The sequence below is a fragment of the Ovis aries genome, chromosome 1, assembly GCF_016772045.2.
Source record: "Ovis aries strain OAR_USU_Benz2616 breed Rambouillet chromosome 1, ARS-UI_Ramb_v3.0, whole genome shotgun sequence".
Classification (NCBI taxonomy): Eukaryota; Metazoa; Chordata; class Mammalia; order Artiodactyla; family Bovidae; genus Ovis; species Ovis aries.
Genome location: NC_056054.1, coordinates 38,905,257 through 38,927,209, shown reverse-complemented (window position 1 = coordinate 38,927,209; position 21,953 = coordinate 38,905,257). Strand labels below are relative to the sequence as shown.

The 21,953-nt window shown below is 39.2% G+C and overlaps 3 protein-coding genes across 16 annotated transcripts in view; 2 read left to right on the top strand and 1 right to left on the bottom strand.

The window, feature by feature from the left end:
• EFCAB7 (EF-hand calcium binding domain 7) overlaps positions 1 to 1,552 on the bottom strand; it is a 70,590-nt gene extending 69,038 nt beyond the window's left edge. For all 6 annotated transcript variants that reach the window (XR_006059753.2, XM_060410457.1, XM_042249119.2 and 3 more), the window contains exon 1: positions 1,450 to 1,552. The gene's annotated coding sequence lies outside the window, so the exon portion shown is untranslated. The remainder of the gene's footprint in view (positions 1 to 1,449) is intronic.
• A 76-nt stretch (positions 1,553 to 1,628) lies between these two features.
• ITGB3BP (integrin subunit beta 3 binding protein) overlaps positions 1,629 to 21,953 on the top strand; it is a 92,587-nt gene continuing 72,262 nt past the window's right edge. For 6 of the 9 annotated variants that reach the window (XR_006059760.1, XR_006059759.1, XM_012165554.4 and 3 more), the window contains exon 1: positions 1,629 to 1,956. Coding sequence is in view for 6 of the 9 variants with exons in the window: in XM_012165554.4 (XP_012020944.2) it covers positions 1,651 to 1,956 (306 nt within the window). In the remaining 3 variants the exon portion in view is untranslated. Of the gene's footprint in view, positions 1,957 to 19,349; positions 19,390 to 21,953 lie in introns of all 9 variants that reach the window. The other 3 variants (XR_009599440.1, XM_042249148.2, XM_060410519.1) reach the window with 1 other exon arrangement.
• Positions 12,206 to 13,041, top strand: LOC121819493 (large ribosomal subunit protein uL30). The gene has a single exon (XM_042249160.2). The coding sequence runs from the start codon at positions 12,225 to 12,227 to the stop codon at positions 12,969 to 12,971; it is 747 nt and encodes a 248-aa protein (XP_042105094.1). The 5' UTR covers positions 12,206 to 12,224; the 3' UTR covers positions 12,972 to 13,041.

Here is a 21,953-nt window from a genome sequence, read left to right as displayed (position 1 = left end):
GATTGGCAGTTGGCATTCATCTCCATGGCAGCATCAACCACGTCATTTCACTAACATCTCAATACTGCAGCCCCACATTTTAAATGACTGAATTTTTAAAATCCCATGTATAGCATTATCCTGTGGTTTTACTGTATTCTATTACCATCAATAATAATGTTAATAACAACAATAATTTGGGGGTTTATACAGCACCTCTGCTCATAAGAGTTTAAAGAACTGTCATACATCTTGATATATACCTACTACAGTGGTGAGGTACTTTCTGAACCTGTTACAGATAGGAAAATTGAGAGAGATCTCACCCAGCTAAGAGTAAGTAGCAAAAGCATATAAATTTCGATAACAGTTTCTTCTTTTTTAATGTGATAAAAGGTTTCTTGTGCAACAGTTACTATAAGACACTAAATTGTGCTGGCGGTCTAACAGCTTCCAACATTATTTTACCCAGCTTTGACTTCTAAAAATACTTTTCAACCTAATAAATTGAATATTTCTAGCTCAACAATAAGACGACACAGGTAGGGTCCCCTTCAGGACTCATTGGATTCTTACTCAGGAGGCCTAAATCACTAACACCTTCTTGAATTATATAGGTCTTTTACACTTGGGAAAGAAAGATAATAATCGCTTATCATGGATGAAGTACCCTACAGACTGCCTGCCTGACACTTTCATCTTACACCAGATTTAGAAGGACCCCACAGGGATGTGGTGTCACAGTCTGGTTACTGCAAATTGGTGTCACTATAATTAAGCATCACAGTTTTTAAACACATATGCGTACACCCGTATCTTCACAAATGTGAAAGAAATCTGTTCCAATAAGGAAAGGAGAATGAACGTTCATTTTGAAGCCAGCAACTTAGAAATTTAAGGTTTTGTGTGTGTGTGTGTTTTTAGATTGTCCTCAACTGTTCTTTCCAAATAAACAGACCCTCTCAAATGGAAATTCCACGGCAAAAATGTTCTAGAATTCTTCCCCACCCCCTAACCTCCCGTAACATGAGACTAAACTGAAGCATAATTAAATATATAATTCAGCCCCTCAGGCTTGGAAACCTCCTGCATTTAAAACTTCAGCCGGAGACCAAGACAGGGGGCCTAGAGAGTACATTGCAGCAAATGCTCCATAAATAACCAGCCAGACAATAGCAAGAAAAATTAACTGTTAACAAGCGCCTAAGGCTTCTAAAAGGCTAAGTGAAAACAGAGGGTCATGTAGCCACCGTCCCTACACTGTAAAATACGTTCAGGGCTGCTCTCGGGCAACATCTCTCTTTTTTTTTTATTACTCTGGGAATAAAATCACATTTATATGTACATTTTAAGTACAGACATGGAGCAAGGCTACGTATGACAAAGAAGTAAAAGATGCGGGTGGAGAAAAGGAAGCCGAACAGTGAGGGACGGAGCGGGCAAAGAGAGAGACAGCGAGTTGCTTGCTACCTAACTGCAGGTCACAAACGAGCGAGCGTAGCCAATTCTCCTCAAAGCCTTCGCAATCCTCTCACTGCAGCAGGACAGTCCTCGGCCTTCTTTTAATTACCATGGAAACTGCACCTCCCCGCCACCGGAAACAAGATACGGAGCACCTCCCTAAATGGTCCGGCTAGAAATCTGCGGATACTTATTCCAGAGTGAACAGAGATGGCTCTGTCTCTTTTTCCTGGGGGCCTTCTTGTCAGAATCCTGAAAGAGGGCCGTGCGTTGCCCTGGCAGGGGCTGAGTGCTGTCTACGTGTTGACTCTCCTCCCCTCTTACTGGCATACCTTGGGATCCCTTGTCGCTGGAGGAATGTTTCCGGCGGGCTGCTTTGAGTGTAGCACAGCGTCGAGTGACCATTCGCCCGCGGTTTTCAGGCTTCAGAGTTTCTCTTGGAAGGTTCTCTGTTTACGAGAGTTGTTTAGTGATTTTATCCGGCGACGGAGGTGCGTTCCTGAAAGTCAAAATGCCGTAAGTATCTGTTCCTTCGGGTGTTGCTGTGTTTGGGTACCTCTGTGAGCGAGACGAGTAGATATTTTGTGGCCCAGTAACCTTTTCCGTTGTCTTTTTCAGAGAGTAAATTTTTCTCTTTCTCCGACTGTTACTGGTGCTTGGTGCCCCAACCCAACTCTGCTTCTCTTCCTTTCAGTTTTACTTATCTGGTAGTATTTCTTCACTTTAATTCTGATTCTCCAAGGCTTTTGACAGATTTTATAGGCTATGGGCTATATTTAGTGATGTATTGCTTGAAATAATTTCAAATATGTTTAACATACCGAGAACAGGACAGCGTACATTGCAAAACGCCATATAATTTGATAAAGCCCCTTAATGTCTAGATTAGTGTGGTTCCTATGAACTTGCAGAGCTCATGAACCGGGGTCCCAAGAGAACTAAATTCCATCTTTCAAAAGAGGACCCGTAGCCAAGTTCTGAAGAGCTGACCAGCGTTGAGCGAATCATTTAACCTCAGGCTTTAGTTTTCTTGCTTATCATTGCCCTGTAGAGACTTTTTTTGTTGTTGTTCAAAGCTCAGTAAAGACCTTTTTCTTTGGGGTAGGAGTGGAGATAATATATCAGTTCAGTTCAGTTGCTCAGTCGTTTCCGACTCTGCGGCCCCGGGGACTGCAGCACGCCAGGCTTCCCTGTCCATCACCAACTCCCAGAGTTTACCCAAATTCATGTTCATTCAGTCGGTGATGCCATCCAACCATCTCATCCTCTGTCGTCTGCTTCTCCTCCCGCCTTATGAGTCAGCTCTTTGCATCAGGTAGCCAAGATATTGGAGTGTCAGCCTCAACATCACTCCTTCGAATGAACACCCAGGACTGATCTCCTTTAGGATGGACTGGTTGGATCTCCTTGCAGTCCAAGGGACTCTCAAGAGTCTTCTCCAACACCACAGTTCAAAAGCATCAGTTCTTCCGCGCTCGGCTTTCTTTATAGTCCAACTCTCACATCCATACATGACTACTGGAAAAACCATTGCTTTCACTAGATGGACCTTTGTTGGCAAAGTAACGTCTCTGCTTTTTAATATGCTGTCTAGGTTGGTCATAACTTTTCTTCCAAGAAGTAAGCATCTTTTAATTTCTTGGCTGCAGTCACCATCTGCAGTGATTTTGGATCCCCCCAAAATAAAGTCTGTCACTATTTCCACTGTTTTACCATCTATTTGCCATGAAGTGATGGGACCGGATGCCATGATCTTAATTTTCTGAATGTTGAGCTTTAAGCCAACTTTTTCACTCTCCTCTTTCACTTTCATCAGGAGGCTTTTTAGTTCTTCTCCACTTTCTGCCATAAGGGTGGTGTCATCTGCATATCCGAGATTATTGACATTTCTCCTGGCAATCTTGATTGCAGCTTGTGCTTCATCCAGCCCAGCGTTTCTCATGATGTATTCTCCATATAAGTTAAATAAGCAGGATGACAGTATACAGCCTTGATGTACTCCTTTCCTGATTTGGAACCAGTCTGTTGTTCCATGGCCAGTTCTGACTTGTTTCCTGTCCTGCATACAGATTTCTCAAGAGGCAGGTCAGGTGGTCTGGTATTACCATCTCTTTCAGAATTTTCCAGAGTTTGTTGTGATCCACATAGTCAAAGGCTTTGGCATAGTCAATAAAGCAGAAATAGATGTTTTTCTGGAACTCTGTTGCTTTTTCAGCATGATCCAGCAGATGTTGGCAGTTTGATCTCTGGTTCCTCTGCCTTTTCTAAATCCAGTTTGAACATCTGGAAGTTCACGGTTCATGTATTATTGAAGCCTGGCTTGGAGAATTTTGAGCATTACTTTACTAGCATGTGAGATGAGTGCAGTTGTGTGGTTGTTTGAACATTCTTTGGGATTGGAATGAACACTGACCTTTTCCAGTCCTGTGGCCCCTGCTGAGTTCCACATTTGCTGGCATATTGAGTGCAACACTTTCACAGCATCATCTTTTAGGATTTGAAATAGCTCAACTGGAATTCCATCACCTCCACTTGCTTTGTTCGTAGTGATGCTTTCTCAGACTTGACTTCACATTCCAGGATGTCTGGCTCTAGGTGAGTGATCACACCATCCTGATCATCTGGATTATGAAGACCTTTTCTGTACAGTTCTTCTCTGTATTCTTGCCACCTGTTTTTAATATCTCCTGCTTCTGTTCGGTCCATACCATTTCTGTCCTTTATTGTGCCCCTCTTTGCATGAAATGTTCCCTTGGTATCTCTCATTTTTTTGAAGAGATCTCTAGTCTTTCCGATTCTGTTGTTTTCCTCTATTTCTTTGCATTGATAGCTGAGGAAGGCTTTCTTATCTCTTCTTGCTATTCTTTGGAACTCTGCGTGCAAATGGGTATAGCTTTCCTTTTCTCCTTTGTTTTTTGCTTCTCTTCTTTTCACAGCTTTTTGTAAGGCGTCCTCAGAGAGCCATTTTGCTTTTTTGCATTTCTTTTTCTTGGGGATGGTGTTGATTGCTGTCTCCTGTACAGTGTCACAAACCTCTGTCCATAGTTCTTCAGGCACTATGTCCATCAGATCTAGTCCCTTAAATCTATTTCCCACTTTCACTGTATAATCGTAAGGGATTTGATTTAGGTCATACCTGAATGGTCTAGTGGTTTTCCCTACTTTCTTCAATTTAAGTCTGAATTTGGCAATAAGGAGTTCATGATCTGAGCCACAATCAGTTCCCGGTCTTGTTTTCACTGACTGTATAGAGCTTCTCCTTCTTTGGGTGCAAAGAGTATAATCAGCCTGATTTCGGTATTGACCATCTGATGATGTCCATGTGTAGAGTCTTCTCTTGTGTTGTTGGAAGAGGGTGTTTGCTATGATCAGTGCGGAGATGATATGTTCAGATGAAGTTCTCTGGCTGCCTCTTATCCCCAGGCTGAATTAGGTACCCTCCTCCTGTGCACTTCTAGAGTAACTTAACTCCATTATTTTCAGTTCAGTTCCGTCACACAGTCGTGTCCAACTCTTTCCAGCCCCATGAACTATAGCTCGCCAGGCTTCCCTGTCTATCACCAACTCCCAGAGCTTGCTCAGATTCATGTCCATCGCATTGGTGATGCCATCCAACCATCTCATCCTCTGTCCTCCTCTTCTCCTCCTGCCTTCAGTCTTTCCCAGCATCAGGGTCCTTTCCAGTGAGTCTGTTCTCGGGTCAGGTGACCCAAGACTTGGAGCTTCAGCTTCAGCGTCAGTCCTTCCAATCAATATTCAGGACTGATCTCCTTTAGGATGGACTGGTTGGATCTCCTTGCAGTCCAAGGGACTCTCAAGAGTCTTCTCCAACACCACAGTTCAAAAGCATCACCTCTTCAGCACTCAGCTTTCTTTATAGTTCAACTCTGACATCCGTATATGACTACTGGAAAAAGCATAGCTTTGACTAGACGGACCTTTGTAGGTAAAGAAATGTCTCTGCTTTTTAATATGCTGTCTAGGTTTGTCAGGGCTTCTCTCATAGCTCAGTTGGTAAAGAATCCGCCTGTGATGCAGAAAACCCCTTTTCTGATCCTGGGTTGGGAAGATCTGCTGGAGAAGCAATAAGCCTTTCACTCTACTATTCTTGGGCTTCCCTTTTGGCTCAGCTGGTAAAGAATCCACCTGCAATGCCCAAGACCTGGGTTCAATCCCTGTGTTGGGAAGATCCCCTGGAAAAGGGAAAGGCTACCGACTCCAGTATTCTGGCCTGGAGAATCCCATGGACTATGCAATCCATGGAGTCGCAAAAAGTCGGAGATGACTGAGCGACTTTCACTTTGCTTCACTTCCCTTCACGTTTGTCATAGCTTTTCTTCCAAGGAGCAAGCATCTTTTAATTTCATGGCTGCAGTCATCATCTGCAGTGGTTTTGGAGCCCAAGAAGATAAAATCTGTCACTGTTTCCATTGTTTCCCCATGTATTTGCCAAATGCAAAGTAACACAAGTAGGAGGAGGAACATCTGAAGCAAATAGAATTGATGTGAAAGTGGAAAGATTTACAGAAATAATCTACATTTGTTGAATATGTAGTTATGATTTGGATACTGTGATTAACTGTCTACCTACATTTTTTTATTGAATCCTAAAAAAGACCTTGGGCAGTAGGTGCTGCTGTTATCTCTACTTTCTAGATAAGAGAGCTTAGCACCTAATAAGGTATCCTACACACAGGTAGCAATAAATACATTTCACTTACACCTTTAGAAGTTATGGATTATCAAAGAGGTTTTCCTTTCCCCAGAATGAAGCAAAAAGATTTGTCTCCATACTCTTGCACTAGAAAAAGAACCCAGTTAGCACTTATACAAAACTATGAGGATAACATTGCAAATTCCCTGTCAAATAGGAAATCAGTGGAAACTGGTTTGTGTTTACATAATAAGTAGTGATACTTCCTGAGATATGCTCCTGTTCTGCAGTAGATAGTAGGGAACCCCTAAAAACTGTTAAATGTGGACCTTTTGGACACCTGTTTTCTTAACATATTAACTGATACATGTTATCTTAGGAGAGTGTGCAGTATTACATTCTGACAATAAATACATGACCTTAAAGTTGTGTAGCAGCTTATATATGTATATGTATAAAGTTGATATATAGCAGCTTCACTGAGTTAATTTTGGCAAAGTGATTCAAGATGAAATTAATGGTTATATAATGCAAAAGTACTTCAGTAGAGGATCTCCATAATTGTTAGGAAACTTAGTTTTCAACATGGTTTAAGTGTGGGGTCACAAATAATGGTGCAAAAAGTTATCTTGGGAAGTTACATGTGAAAGTGATCTGGTTTTTAAGTGATGTTGAGATGATAACTTTTTAATATGAACTTGGCATTTTGAGCATGGGACTGTGTGATCTATCTCCTTTCTAATTTATTTGAACCTTGACATAGAAAAAATATAACAAGTAATTTTGGAATATGCATGGCCTAAATTAATGTAAAATAAGTATAATAGTAATGTCCCATAACAATAGACTGATTGGGTGAATCTTAAAAACTTACCGGATGAAAGAGCCAATTTGTAGAAAATTACACGTAGCAGATTACCTTTATAAAGCATGAAAGTGAAAGTCACTCAGTTGTGTCCGACTCTTTACGACCCCATAGACTATACAGTCCATGGAATTCTCCAGGCCAGAATACTAGAGTGGGTAGCCTGTCGCTTCTTCAGGGGATCTTCCCAACCCAGGGATCGAACCCAGGTCTCCCGCATTGCAGTCGGATTCTTTACCAGCTGAGCCACAAGGGAAAGCCCTTATAAAGCTTAAGAACAAGCAAAAAACTATAGTTGAGGATTCTGTATGTTTATAATAAGTTTATTTAGGGAAGAAAAACAGAGGAATGATAAATACAAAATTTAGTTTAATGGTAGCGTTTCTGGGGAAAGCAGACGGATTAGAGAAAGCACATATAGGTGTACCCATCCATATTGGTAATGGTCTAGTTCTTAAGTTGTGTGGTGAGTTTATGGTTGTTTATTTTCACATTATACTTCATAAATTAATCATGCTATATGTATTCTTTAATGTCAAATACTACTCAAAATATTTCTTAAAGATTTAGAAATTAATTATCTTGAATTACAGTCTCAATTACTATAGTTTTCTCTGTCTCCTCTTTGGTCATATAAAGCAGATGCTATCTTAGAATTGGGAAAACAAATGCATTGGATAAATGCTGTTCCTGATTCCATTAGGCTAATCATCATCCCTTTCAACTTTGCTTCTCTCCTGTGTACATTATAAAATTAGTGGCATCATTATTTCTCCATCTAGGTTGAAACCTTAATTTTTTTTTATTTTTGGATTTGAAGACTTTGAAGTAAGACAAACCAGGGTTTGAATCTTGGTTCTGCTACTTTACCAACTGTGACACTTAGATTGTTACTCATTGATATCATGGATTAGTATAGTTATTCAGTAAATATTAATTGAATGATGAAGTTGCTGCTTTAAAGAGATTTCATCTTGTGCAGACAAATTTCAAACCGTGTTTATATTTGCATAATTCAGTTCAGTCGCTTAGTTGTGTCCGACCCCATGAACCGCAGTACACCAGGCCTCCCTGTCCATCACCAACTCCCAGAATCCACCCAAACCCATGTCCATTGTGGCGGTGATGCCGTCCAACCATCTCACCCTCTGTCGTCCCCTTCTCCTTCTGCCCTTAATCTTTCCCAGCATCAGGGTCTTTTCAAATGAGTCACCTCTCCACATTAGGTAGCCAAAGTATTGGAGTTTCAGCTTCAACATCAGTCCCTCCAATGAACACCCAGGACTACAGCTGGTCAGCAGGTACATGAAAAGGTGTTCAGCATCACTATTCAAAATGCAAAGCAAAACCACAATGAGATATCACCTCATACCTTAAGATAAAAATGGCTCTTATCAAAAAGATAAGAGATAACAAGTGCTGGTGAGAATGTGGAGAAAGGGGAATCTGGGCACTACTAGTGGGAATCTAAATTGGTGCAGCCACTATGGAAAGCAGTAAGGAGTTTCCTCAAAATATAGAACTCCTGTGTGATCCAGCAACTCCATTTCTGAGTGTTTATCTGAAGGAAATCAAAACACTAACCCAGAAAGATACATGTACCCTCATGTTCATTACAGCATTATTTACAATAGCCAAGTATCCACCAGTGGTTGAATGGATAAAGAAAATCTGGTGTGTGTATATATGTGTGTGTGTATTATATGTGTATATATGTATATGTATATTATTCAACCATAACAAAAAAGAAAATCCTGCCACTTGCAATGTGGATGGCATCTTGAGGCCTTATGCTAAATAAAATATCAAAAAGATAAACGTTAACACCATATAATCTCACTTACATTCGGAATCTTTAAAAAGAACAAACTCATGGAAAATGAGGTAAGACTTGTGTTTACTAGAGAATGGGGGATGAGGAGGGAAGAATTGAAGGAAGGTAGTCAAAAGGTACAGACTTCTAGTTATGAAATACATTAAGTACTGGGAATGTAATGTACAGTATGGTTACTGTAGTTAATAATACTATATTGTATGTTTGAAAGTTGCTAAGAGAGTAGTCAAGTGGGCATTAGAATGTGAAGTCGATTGGGCCTTAGGAAACATCACTACAAACAAAGCTAGTGGAGATAATGGAATTTCAGTTGAGCTGTTTCAAATCCTAAAAGATGATGCTGTTAAAGTGTTGCACTCAGTATGCCAGCAAGTTTGGAAAACTCAGCAGTGGTCACAGGATTGGAAAAGACCAGTTTTCATTCCAATCCCAAAGAAAGGCAATATCAAAGAAAGTTCAAACTACCACACAGTTGCAGTTATCTCACATGCTAGCAAAGTAATGCTCGAAATTCTCCAAGCCAGGCTTCAACAGCATGTGAACCGAGAACTTCCAGATGTTCAAGCTGAATTTAGAAAAGGCAGAGGAGCCAGAGATAAAATTGCTAGCATCCGTTGGATCATCGAAAAAGCAAGAGAGTTCCAGAAAAACATCTACTTCTGCTTTATTGACTATGCCAAAGCCTTTGACTGTGTGGATCACAGCAGACTGCGGAAAATTCTTCAAGAGATGGGAATACCAGACCACCTTACCTGCCTCCTGAGAAATCTATATGCAGGTCAAGAAGCAACAGTTAGATATGAAACAACAGACTGGTTCCAGATTGGGAAAGGAGTATGTCAAAGCTGCATATTATCACCCTGCTTATTTAACTTATATGCAGAGGACATCATGCAAAATGCCAGGCTGGATGAACCACAAGCTGGAATCAAGATTGCTGGGGGAACTATCAATAACCTCAGATATACAGGTGACACTATCCTTATGGCAGAAAGCGAAGAACTAAAGAGCCTCTTGATGAAAGTGAAAGAGGAGAGTGAAAAAGTTAAGCCTTTGACTGTGTGGATCACAGTAAACTCTGGAAAATTCTGAAAGAGGTGGTAATACCAGACCACCTGACCTGCCTCTTGAGAAATCTGTATGCAGGTCAGGAAGCAACAGTTAGAACTGGACATGGAACAGCAGCCTGGTTCCAGATAGGAAAAGGAGAACATCAGGGCTGTATCTTGTCACCCTGCTTGTTTAACTTATATGCAGAGTCCATCATGAGAAACGCTGGACTGGATGAAGCACAAGCTAGAATCAAGATTGCTGGGAGAAATATCAATAACCTCAGATATGCAGATGACACCACCCTTATGGCAGAAAGTGAAGAAGAACTAAAAAGCCTCTTGATGAAAGTGAAAGAGGAGAGTGAATAAGTTGGCTTAAAGCTCACCATTCAGAAAACTAAGATCATGGCATCCAGTCCCATCACTTTTTGGCAAATAGATGGTAAAACAGTGGAAACAGTGACAGACTTTATGTTTTTGGGCTCCAAAATCACTGCAGATGGTGACTGCAGCCAAGAAATTAAAAGATACTTACTCCTTGGGAAAAAAGAACAACCTAGACAGCATATTTAAAAGCAGAGACATTACTTTGCCAACAAAGGTCTGTCTAGTCAAAGCTATGGTTTTTCCAGTAGTCATGTATGGATGTGAGAGTTGGACTATAAAGAAAGCTGAGTGCCAAAGAATTGATGCATTTGAACTGTGGTGTTGGAGAAGACTCTTGAGAGTCTGTTGGACTGCAAGGAGATCCAACCAGTCCATCCTGAAGGAGATCAGTCCTGGGTATTCACTGGACGGACTGATGTTGAAGCTGAAATTCCAGTACTTTGGCCACCTGATGCAAATAGCTGACTCATTTGAAAAGACCCTGATGCTGGGAAAGATTGAAGGTGAGAGGAGAAGGGGATGACAGATGATGAGATGGTTGGATGGTATCACTGAATCAATGAGCATGAGTTTGAATAAACTCCGTGAGTTGGTGACAGATAGGGGGGCCTGGTGTGCTGTAGTCCATGGGGTTGCAAAGAGTTGGACACGACTGAGCGACTGAACTGAACTGAACTGGAGCTGTTGGGGTTGGTGATGGACAGGGAAACCTGGCGTTCTTCAGTCCATGGAGTCGCCAAGTTGGACATGCCTGAGCGACTTAACTGAAGAGAGTAGCCCTCAAAGTTCTCATCACAAGAAAAAAAATTATAAATGTGTGTGGTGATGGATTTTAACTAGACTTACTATGATGATTATTTCACAGTATATACATACATTGAATCATTTTGTTGTATATCTGAAATTAATGTATTTCAATTGTTGAATTATTGTTCAGTTATTGAAATTAATTGTATTTCAATCAAAGAAATTTCCTGACTTTGATGATTGTATTGTGATTATGTAAGATAATATTCTTGTTCTTAGAAAAATATGCAAATAATTTTGGGTAAAGGTGTACAGGGTCTCTAACATTTTTAGTAGATCATAGAAAGGATTTTGTATTGTATTTGTATTTATTTGTGTTTGTTTATATAGAGAATGTAAAGCAACTGGGACAAAATGTAATAAGTATTAAAGTCTGGGTCAAGGATAACAAAAACTGTTATTCCTAAAAATTTTTTTTTTTTTGAGTGCTGAGGTCTATAGCATTAGATTATATGGACTTGATTGGATTAGATGATTCCCTTCTTTCTAGTCTGCCTGTAGTGTGGGAGACCCAGGTTCGATCCCTGGGTTGGAAAGATCCCCTGGAGAAGGAAATGGCAGCCCACTCCAATATTCTGCCTGGAAAATCCCATGAATGGAGGAGCCTGGCAGGCTACAGTCCATTGCGTCACAGTCAGACATGACTAGCCACTGTCGCTTTCATAGTTGTTTTACAATATTGCGTTGGTTCCTGTTGTACAACAAAGTCCATCAGCTCTGTGTATGCATATTCACCTCCCTCTTGGGCCTCCCACCCGCCCCCCCTCCAACCCACTTGGCGTCACCGTAGAGCATCAAGCTGAGCTCCCTGTGCTGAACTGCAGGTTTCTGGTACAGATGAACCTAGAATGTGTTTAACTCTAAAATATATAAAAATTAAGTTACCCCTCAAACTACTCATCAAATTGTTTTTTAACTTGCTCTGTAACAAGAGAAGCCACTGCAATGAGAAACCCTCTGCCACAACTAGAGAAAGTCCGTGAGCATCAATGAAGACCCAGTGTAGCCATAAACAAATAGATAGAAATAAACATTTAAAAATGCTAATGGTTGGGTTAAATAGTAAATTAGATGCAATTAAAGAAAGAATTGTAAACTAGAAGACTGACCTGAAGAAATTGCCCGAAAAGTAACATAGAGATCAATGATAAGAAATAGAGGTTTAGCTCTTTCCCGGCTGGAACCATGGAGGGTGCAGAAGAGAAGAAAAAGAAGGTTCCTGCTGTGCCAGAAACCCTTAAGAAAAAGCGGAAGAATTTCGCAGAGCTTAAGATCAAGCGACTGAGAAAGAAGTTTGCCCAAAAGATGCTTCGAAAGGCAAGGAGGAAGCTTATCTATGAAAAAGCTAAGCATTACCACAAGGAATACAGGCAGATGTACAGAACTGAAATTCGAATGGCTAGGATGGCACGAAAAGCCGGCAACTTCTATGTACCCGCGGAACCCAAATTGGCGTTTGTCATCAGGATCAGAGGTATCAACGGTGTGAGCCCAAAGGTTCGAAAGGTGCTGCAGCTCCTTCGCCTCCGGCAGATCTTCAACGGCACCTTTGTGAAGCTCAACAAGGCATCAATTAATATGCTGAGAATTGTGGAGCCATACATTGCATGGGGATACCCAAATCTGAAGTCTGTAAATGAATTGATCTACAAGCGTGGTTATGGCAAAATCAACAAAAAGCGAATTGCCCTGACAGACAATGCATTGATTGCTCGATCTCTTGGGAAATACGGAATCATCTGCATGGAGGATCTGATTCATGAGATCTATACCGTTGGAAAACGTTTCAAAGAAGCAAACAACTTCCTGTGGCCCTTTAAATTGTCTTCTCCACGAGGTGGAATGAAGAAAAAGACCACCCATTTTGTAGAAGGTGGAGATGCTGGCAACAGGGAAGACCAGATCAACAGGCTTATTAGAAGGATGAACTAAGGTATCTACCAGGATTATTTTTGTGTTCTGGTTAATAAACAATTGAAACAAAAAAAAAAAAAAAAAGAAATAGAGGTTTAGAGATATCAAAAATGGAATAGAAAATCTATGATTTCTTCTAGAGGGAATCCCAGAAAGGTAGAATCAAGGAGAACCAGTATTTGGAGAGATTATGGCTTAGATTTTTCCAGAACTGATAAGATACAAATCCACATAAGAGACTGCCTTAGATACAAATCGACATGGTTGTGTGCTTAGTCTCTCAGTCGTGTATGACTCTTTGTGACCCTTTGGACTATACCCCTCCAGGCTCCTCTGTCCATGGGATTTTTCAGGAAAGAATATTGGAGTGGGTTGCCATTTTTCTTCTCCAGATTTTCCCAACGCAGGGATCAAACTTGAGACTACTGTGTCTCCTCCATTGCCGGCGGATTCTTTACCCTATGAGCTATTTGGGGAAGCCCAATTCTCTATCAATCTTTTGATAAAGAAGCTTTTGACACGTAAACAGGTTGCCCAATAATTAGTTATGGTTTGGGCCAGTTTTATCGTGAAGAATAGCAAGGTTAATCATTAGTTACTTTCACGTGGTAACCATATTTTTATGTGCATTGGAGTGATAGTGAATTATTGTATGACCTCTGTGAATGTTGAACACAAAAGAGCATAAACTTGAATAAAAGGGAGAATGCAAAAGAGATAGGAGATTCTTATTCCTTCTTTGCTCATTCTCATATGTAGAATGAAAAATACATCATTTTAGATTTCTTAATTTATATCTTAAGAGTCACATGGGATGTGAATTTGGCCATTGCCTTTAATCAAAGGATTTCTAAGGGTCTCATAAACATATTCTGTAGTCTTCTAAACATTTTTCATGTAGTTGTAGCTGGCAGTAATATCTCCATTATAGAGAGGAGTAAATGGAAGCACTGTATACCAAATGATATTTTTATATCCATCAGAAATGTCTTACTGGTTTACAGACCAGTATTACTATCAACTTTATGAAGCTTAGTGAGATTATGTGATTTGCCCAACCTTAGAGAAAGAATTTGGCATAACATCAAGGCTGCCTGAGTCTTATCTGCCTTACTAATTTTATCTCCTCCCCTCACATACACACACTTAGCCTCAGCTCTGCTACTCAAATCATATTTAATCCAATGTTTTAAAAGTCCTGTAAGGATGATGGATTACTGTTAGTCACAATTGTGGTTACTTATGAGGGAGAAAAAAGGCTCAACAGGATGGGACAAAAAAAGGTTTGGGGGGATAGATGACACACATCTCCCATCCATGTTCTAACCAGGTCGGACCCTGATTAGCTTCTGAGGTCAGATGAGATTGGGCACATTCAGGGCGGTATGGCCATAGACGGATGACAAATTTCTATTTGTTACAAGTTACAAGTTACAAGTGTGGTTGTGTTATAATAATCCATTAAGCAATATATTTGTTAAATGTTAAAAAAGAGAAAATCCTGTAAGGGAACCTTAAGTCATGTAACTTCATGAATCTTTGAAGTATCATTCCTGGTTCTTAATTAAAAATCAAATGATAGTTTTTTTTTTTTCTAGAACAACTTTAAAAAAAATATTGTAACTGCTATTAGTAATGTTGTATACTAAAACTCACCCACTTGACAACTCACGCACTTGTTCTGTTCTTATGAATTGTTATTGTTATTCATTTGCCAAGTCATGTCTGATCCTTTGCGTCCTCATGGACTGTAGCCTACCAGGCTCCTCTGTTCATGAGATTTTCCAGGCAAGAGTACTGGAGTGAATAACTCTTTCCTTCTCCATGGGCTCTTCCTGGATCAGGGATCCAATCTGTGTCTCCTGCATTGGAAGGTAGATTCTTTACTATTGAGCTATCAGAAGCCGTCTGAGGAGTTAGAGAATCCTAGTCAGGATATTACCATGTGGTAAGCTAAATAAAATAGTGGAAGATGGTCTTAAAGAGTAATATGGCTAATTCTATACAGTTACTCTCTTTGCCTGTTGATATAAAACCATGTATCTTTCTTAAATTCTCACCAGCAGTAATGCTGGTAGCAAATGGAATTTTGATCCCAGTGACTCTAAACCCAGTGCACCTAGAGCTGGACTTGCGTTCACACTGTGGGCATAGGTGCAGATGTGGGTTAAGGTGGAATGAAAAAAAAACCTGTAGAATTTAAAGAGTTACCCCTAGAGGGATGTAATTAGGGAATAATAGGTGGGATGTAATTAGCATATAGTGAGGCTTCCCTGGAGACCCCGTGGTAAAGAATCTGCCTGCCAGTGCAAGAGACACGTATTCGATCCCTGGGTCAAGAATATACTCGAGAAGGAAATGTCAACCCACTCCAGTATTCTTGCCTGGCAAGTCCTATGGACAGAGGAGCCTGGAAGGCTTCAGTTCATGGGCTCACAAAACAGTCAGACATGACTTAGTTAAAGTGTAGTTCCGCGGCATTTATGTACCGGTAACCCTTGAGTAATTTGGGGATTAAGGACACCAGTTACAGTCCACTTATAGCTTTACAATCAGCATTGCGTATCCCTTGTTCCACATCCTCGGATTCAACCAGCTATGGTTTGTGTAGTACTACAGTATATATTTGTTGGAAAAATAAAACTCAAGTATAGGTGGATCCTCGAAGTTCAAATTCATGTTGTTCAAGGATCAGCTGTACATTGACATTGTTGTACAGCTGTCAACCATCATTCATTTCCAAAACTTTTTTTATCTTGCAGAACTGAAATTTTCTGTCTGTTGAACTCCCTATTCACCTCTCCTCCCAGCCCCTGGTGACTACCTTTCTATTTTCTATCTTTACCTATTTGACTGCTTTAAGCACCTCACTTGAATGGAATTATATGGTATTTGTCCCTTTTTGATTGGCTTATTTCACTAGCATAATGTCTTCAAGGTTCATCCGTGTTGTAGCACGTGGAATTTCTTTCCCTTTAAGGCTGAATAATATTCCCTTGTGTGGTGTGTGTGTGTGTGTGATTGTGTGTATACACACACACACATATATATATATATACCAAATTTGTTTTACTTATTCCTCTGTCCACAGACACTTGCGCTGCTTTCACCTTTCGGCTGTTGTCAGTAATGCTGTTATGAACATGAATGTACAGATGTGTCCCTACTTTCAGTTCTTTTGGGTATATGTTCAGAATTGGGATTGCTGGATTATATATTAATTCTATGTTTAATTTTTTGAGGAACTGCCAAACTATTTCCATAGTAGCTGTACCATTTTACAGTCCTATCAGCATAAGAGTTCCAGTTCTGCATCCTGGCAAACTCCTGTTTTCTGGGGGGTTTTTTTGGGGTGGGGTGGGGTTGATGGTAGTCATCCTAATGGTTGTGAAGTGTTATCTTGTGGTTCTGATTTGCATTTCCCTAATATTATGGATGTTGAGCATCATTTCTTGTGTTTTCCAGCCACTTGTATATCTTCTTTGGAGAAATGTCTATTTGAGTTCTTTGCCTGTTTTGACATGCCCCTCTTTTAAAACCAGTGAAAGTGAAAGTCGCTCTGTCGTGTCTGACTTTTTGCGACTGTACAGTCCATGGAATTCTCTAGGCCACAATACTGGAGTGGGTAGCCTTTCCCTTCTCCAGGGGATCTTCCCAACCCAGGAATAAAATTGGGGTCTCCTGCATTGCAGGCAGATTCTTTACCAACTGAGCTATCAGGGAAGCCCTGATAAAACCAGGTTCGATTCCTGGATTGGGAAGATCTGCTGGAGAAGGGGTAGGCTACCCACTCCAGTATCTTTGTCTTCCCTTGTGGCTCAGCTGGTGAAGAATCTGCTTGCAATGTGGGAGACCTGGGTTCAGTCCCTGGCTTGGGAAGATACCCTGGAGAAGGGAAAGGCTACCCACTCCAGTATTCTGGCCTGGAGAATTCCATGGCCTGTATAGTCCACGGGGTCATAAAGAGTCAGACACGACTGAGCGACTTTCATTTTTTTTTAAACCAAGGTAGTAACCACAAGAGATACTTATTTATTACTTTATAGAACTACCAGAGATAGATCACTTTTAATTGCTAATTAATACTGGTAGCAGATGAGTAAATACTTTCAGAAAATATTTGTATATATAAACATGTAATCAAGTTTTGCCTGTCCTTTGTGCATTTCATCCATCTCTATCTCTCTGTTTCTGTTAACACAGTCCTAATCCATTTAACATCATCTCATGTTGGTTTTTCAAAAAGTTAAAAGCATTTAGTGGGTGCTTAATTTGATAATTTATAGCTTGACACTGGGCCCAGTTCTAACAGAATGGTAAAAATAGATGGTCATAAATTCCTCTAGTAGTTTGCTCTTCTTTACCTCTTCTTTAGCACCTCCCCCTCAATTCAACAAGGATTTATTGGGATGTGAAATCTGAGTTTCCCTGAGATTGTCTGATAGTGGGTAAATCACACCAAGTCTTCCCTGTTGGATGAACCAAGTAATCTCTTAGGTCCCTCCTAGTCTTGTCTGGTAAATATCTTTCTGATTTTTGTAAATATTATTAGCTTTTGGTCATTAGATGCCTGAATTATCTGAAAACCACATTACCCACAATAAACCATGTTTTTCGATTCTCACTGAAGAGAGGGGAAGATAACAGTCTAATTCAGATCACTTTCTTATTTACTATCATATATCTCCTTGGGCTTCTTAGATCAATCTCCGACCTAACTAGAAACCTTTTAAATACAACCATTTAGTTTTTTAAGAATTAGCCATCTCACTCATAAAGCAATATAGTATTTTGAGCAGTTAATGTCAGGGTGGGGTTTGTTTACTTCTGAAAAGTGCTATTGCATCTTAACAGCGTGTAAAAACAAAGGCTAAAACTGTACTGTGTACTTTTAGTTTTTGACTTCTACTTTTGAAGTTTTATGGACTTCCCTTGTGGCTCAGCTGGTAAAGAATCTGCCTGCAGTGCCAGGGACCTGGGTTCAATCCCTGGGTTGGGAAGATCCCCTAGAAAAGGGAAAGGCTACCCACTCCAGTATTCTGGCCTGGAGAATTCCACGGACTGTATAGTCCACAGGATCACAAAGAGTTGGACGCGACTGAGCAACTTTCATTTTCACATTCACTTTGAAGTTTTATAAATACAAAACGTCTCACACACCTGAATAGGGTCATATATATTCCAAAACTAAATACGTGTGCTTTTTAAAGTTAAGTGCCATTTTTATTTGTTCACACCTCTGTTCTCTTGCTTTATTGAGAATTCACATTAAATTGATTTCAAGTGAACTTCTAAAAGATGTGAGTAATTCTTTAAACCAGTTTAGTTAATCTTAAGAAATAATGTTATGTGTTAGGCTAATGTAGATATAATAGCAAAATTAAATGAACTATTCTAGATAAACTTTTGTATTTAATATTTGTTGCTGAGTAGTTTTTATAAATTGTCTATTTCTTCTATTTTTGCTCCTGTCACTTGTTCAAAATTCAGTAGTCAGTTATTTATGAATAGTCATTTTCTAGGATCTATGAATTTTGTTTTGTTTTCTGTAATACAAGCTGTAATAAATTTTTTTTCTTTATGCCCAAATTCTCTAATATTTTAAGTAATTTAATTTCTTTCTCTCAGAGATTAAGAAGATACTTTTAATGCTACATTTGTCACGGAGAAAACTAGTTTTAATTTATATTGACCTTTTTCTCCTTTGAGCATTTAGTCTGCTTTCGATAAAATGTTGATGACTGCTCTTTAGAAGACAGCTGTACGAAATAAAGTATTATAAATATTCAGCTTTCCTTTCTAAGCTTTGTCACCAACAGCTGGGCATCCAGTTTAGCAGAACAGATTTTGCACAGAGAGAGCCTGGCATGTTCCTGAATCAGTATAGTGAAGGAGACAAAAAAGTAGTTTCTTATGGGTTGGGGACTTATAAAGACATAGAGCATCTGTTCCTCAGTTAAGTCATAGTCTGGTTGCACTGAATCATGTTTAAAGCTAGAATAATGAGTAAAACTTTTTCACCTTGCTCATACCTTTATTTTAATATCTAGTACATTATTTTTGCAAATAAAATGTTTTCGATATCTCCATATTTTAAAACATACAAAGATATTAATTTTTTAGTAAGATTATTTTATTATATAACTTTAATGTTTGAACTACATATATACAACTCATATATGAAAATACATTTAAATATTTAATTATGATTTCATCTTGATATATGCTATTAAAAAAACAGTTTCCTCATTGTGAAAATTGCTTTCTTCATAGGTATTCTACTTTAGTTGGTGAAAGTAACTTAAAATGGAATCTTTGTTTATGCAGATTACTCTTAAATACTTGGCTACTTGAAGCATATTAAATCTAAGATGTCTTTAAATATTTTGTTTGCAGTGTTAAAAGATCACTGAAATTGGATATGTTAAAAGCAAATGTAAGTATTTACTTGTGAGTTTGTAGTTGCATAATAACATAATAAGATTGTAATTTTTATTTTTTTTACAGCTGATTTTCTCTTATACTAAGTGTAAGAAGTATCAGAAACTCCTGTGACATAATTGTTATTGGCACACCATTTTCAACATATAAAATTTGTAATATATGGAAATTCCTTGCAGGCTTGAGATTTTTATTTAAGTGACAAATTATTTAGAAGCCTTAATGAAATAATTTAGTAGAAAAAAATGCTTTGCAGGTTAAATGCAGGTAAATAAAGATGGAACAGTGACAGTGCTTTAATCTACATTCTGTAATTTGCTAAATTGGAATAAAACATTAACAGCATTTTTATATCAAAAAGGTAACTACCCCCTCACCTTGCTGACATGATTAAATATAAAATACTAGCACTGTAATAACTTTCACCATGGTTGTCACAATAAGAATAAAATTGTACTGTTGCTGTTACATTTTATAAATCTTGTCGTAGCACATTCCCAATACCAGCATATCATGACATATGCTGGTTTACTATCTGTTTATTATCTTTTCATACCAACAGTGGATCTAGATACAAACACTAATACTAGGATACTTATGGCCTTAGTAATCTTAAATGCAAATAAATTGTTGAGAAAGTAAATTAAAATAAATAGCTAGTCAATAAATGGGCTCCTATATGAGATCCCATATGAGAATGCCATTTCAAGAAATGGGTTTTATATGGAATGTCTCTTCAGAAGACTCACTGGTATTTAACAATTTACCATTTTTAAAACTTCCTAGATGCTTTTCTAAAAAATTTAAACAAAGGTGGCAAAATACTGCAGTGCCACTAAAAAAATCATTAGCGGTGTAATTAGCAATTTAAAACACCATTATCCAACTTGTTCTGTACAGAATGCAGCTGTGACTGTAATTTTGCATCTGTTTCTTTGGTCAGAATGGTATTTTGGTAGATGAGTAGTCCAGCTTGAAATGAAATACAGTTCTTCTCTGCCCCAAGACTCTTCTTTGGGAGATGGTAACACCATTTGAATGAAAGAGAATGGCCATTTAGGAATTCATCCTTTTCATAAAGTACAGTTGTCATGGATAGCTTTCTATCTAGTTTCTCTCCAGATTAGGATGTATCAAGGTGCCAGTGAAACAGTGAATATCCTGTATTAGAAAAATACGTTGTTATGTTTGGCCCAGTTTTGTACCTTTAAACCAGTTGACAGTACCACATGGCCACCGACTGCTAAATACAGGTTCCTTAAATCCTAGCCAGGGCCTTAAACATTTCTATTTTCTAACCTATTTCTAATATTTATTATTATTTCTGATATTTTCAGCTTTTGTACTTTTGTCTCATCATTTATTTGCAGCTGTATCTTAGATCTGACAACTTTTGCTCTGGCGCTACATCTAGGCTTCTCTCCTTAGCTATATTTATGCATCTATCTACTCCAGTAATAATTTAGCCCTGAAGCAGCCTGGTTCCCAAGAATCTACCTATATGCCAGTGATTCCACAGAGGCTGCCTTAGCCCATGCAAAGGAAAATCAGACATTTAAAATATTACCTATATGTCTACTACTACTACTAAGTTGCTTCAGTTGTGTCTGACTCTGTGCGACCCCATAGACGGCAGCCCACCAGGCTCCCCCGACCCTGGGGTTTTCCAGGCAAGAACACTGGAGTGGGTTGCCATTTCCTTCTCCAATGAATGAAGGTGAAAAGTGAAAGGGAAGTCACGCAGTCGTGTCTGACTCTTAGCGACCCCATGGACTGCAGCCCACCAGGCTTCTCCATCCATGAGATTTTCCAGGCAAGAATACTGGAGTGGAGTGCCATTGCCTTCTCCGACCTATAAGTCTAAGAGCACCTCATTGCTTTGAAGCCACAGAGGAACTCATAGTAACTTTGTGGTCATTTCGCCTTACCAGCATGATGCTGAAAGAAGACAACTGTGATGTTGAAGAAAAGGAGATGGCTCTTAAATGCTAGTTGGTTGAAGTGTAGTCTGTTCATCTTAAACATCTAGTGTTTCCTCTCCCAGAGATGTTTGGAACTAGCAAGTCCCAGTGTTCCCAATGTGGCTACGGACCTTCATGAAGATAATGCTCCATGATGTTAGGGCAAGTCTGCAAAAGTAATTTTCCTTATGATTCCCCTAATAGGAGAAATAGAGGTATGGCCCATCCCCTGTGATCCTCCATTTCATATATAGTGTATATACTACAAGTACCACTGTTTGCTAGTCCTCTCAAATTGTTGAGGGTAGTGAGGAGTGATAAAGATTTTGATTTCTCATTACCTACAGTATTGGAGTTGCTCAAGTTATTACCCTTCAAACACTGTTTTTAGATGAATTTTCAAAAACAAAGTTGAATTATTTATTACAAATAATTTGAAAATTATTAATTACAAATAAACTACCAGTGGTAGTTCAGATGAATTTGTAGGGACAGCTGTAACCTGGTCATATACCTAGCCAGCTTGACCTAATCTCTTTCAGGCTACCTCAGAGAAGGAACTGGAGAACAGATGCTGCAGATGGGAAGGGAAGGAGCA

Bases quoted from the DNA above. Each gene is read 5' to 3' on its own strand.
- LOC121819493 (XM_042249160.2), top strand. From the start codon at position 12,225: ATGGAGGGTGCAGAAGAGAAGAAAAAGAAGGTTCCTGCTGTGCCAGAA.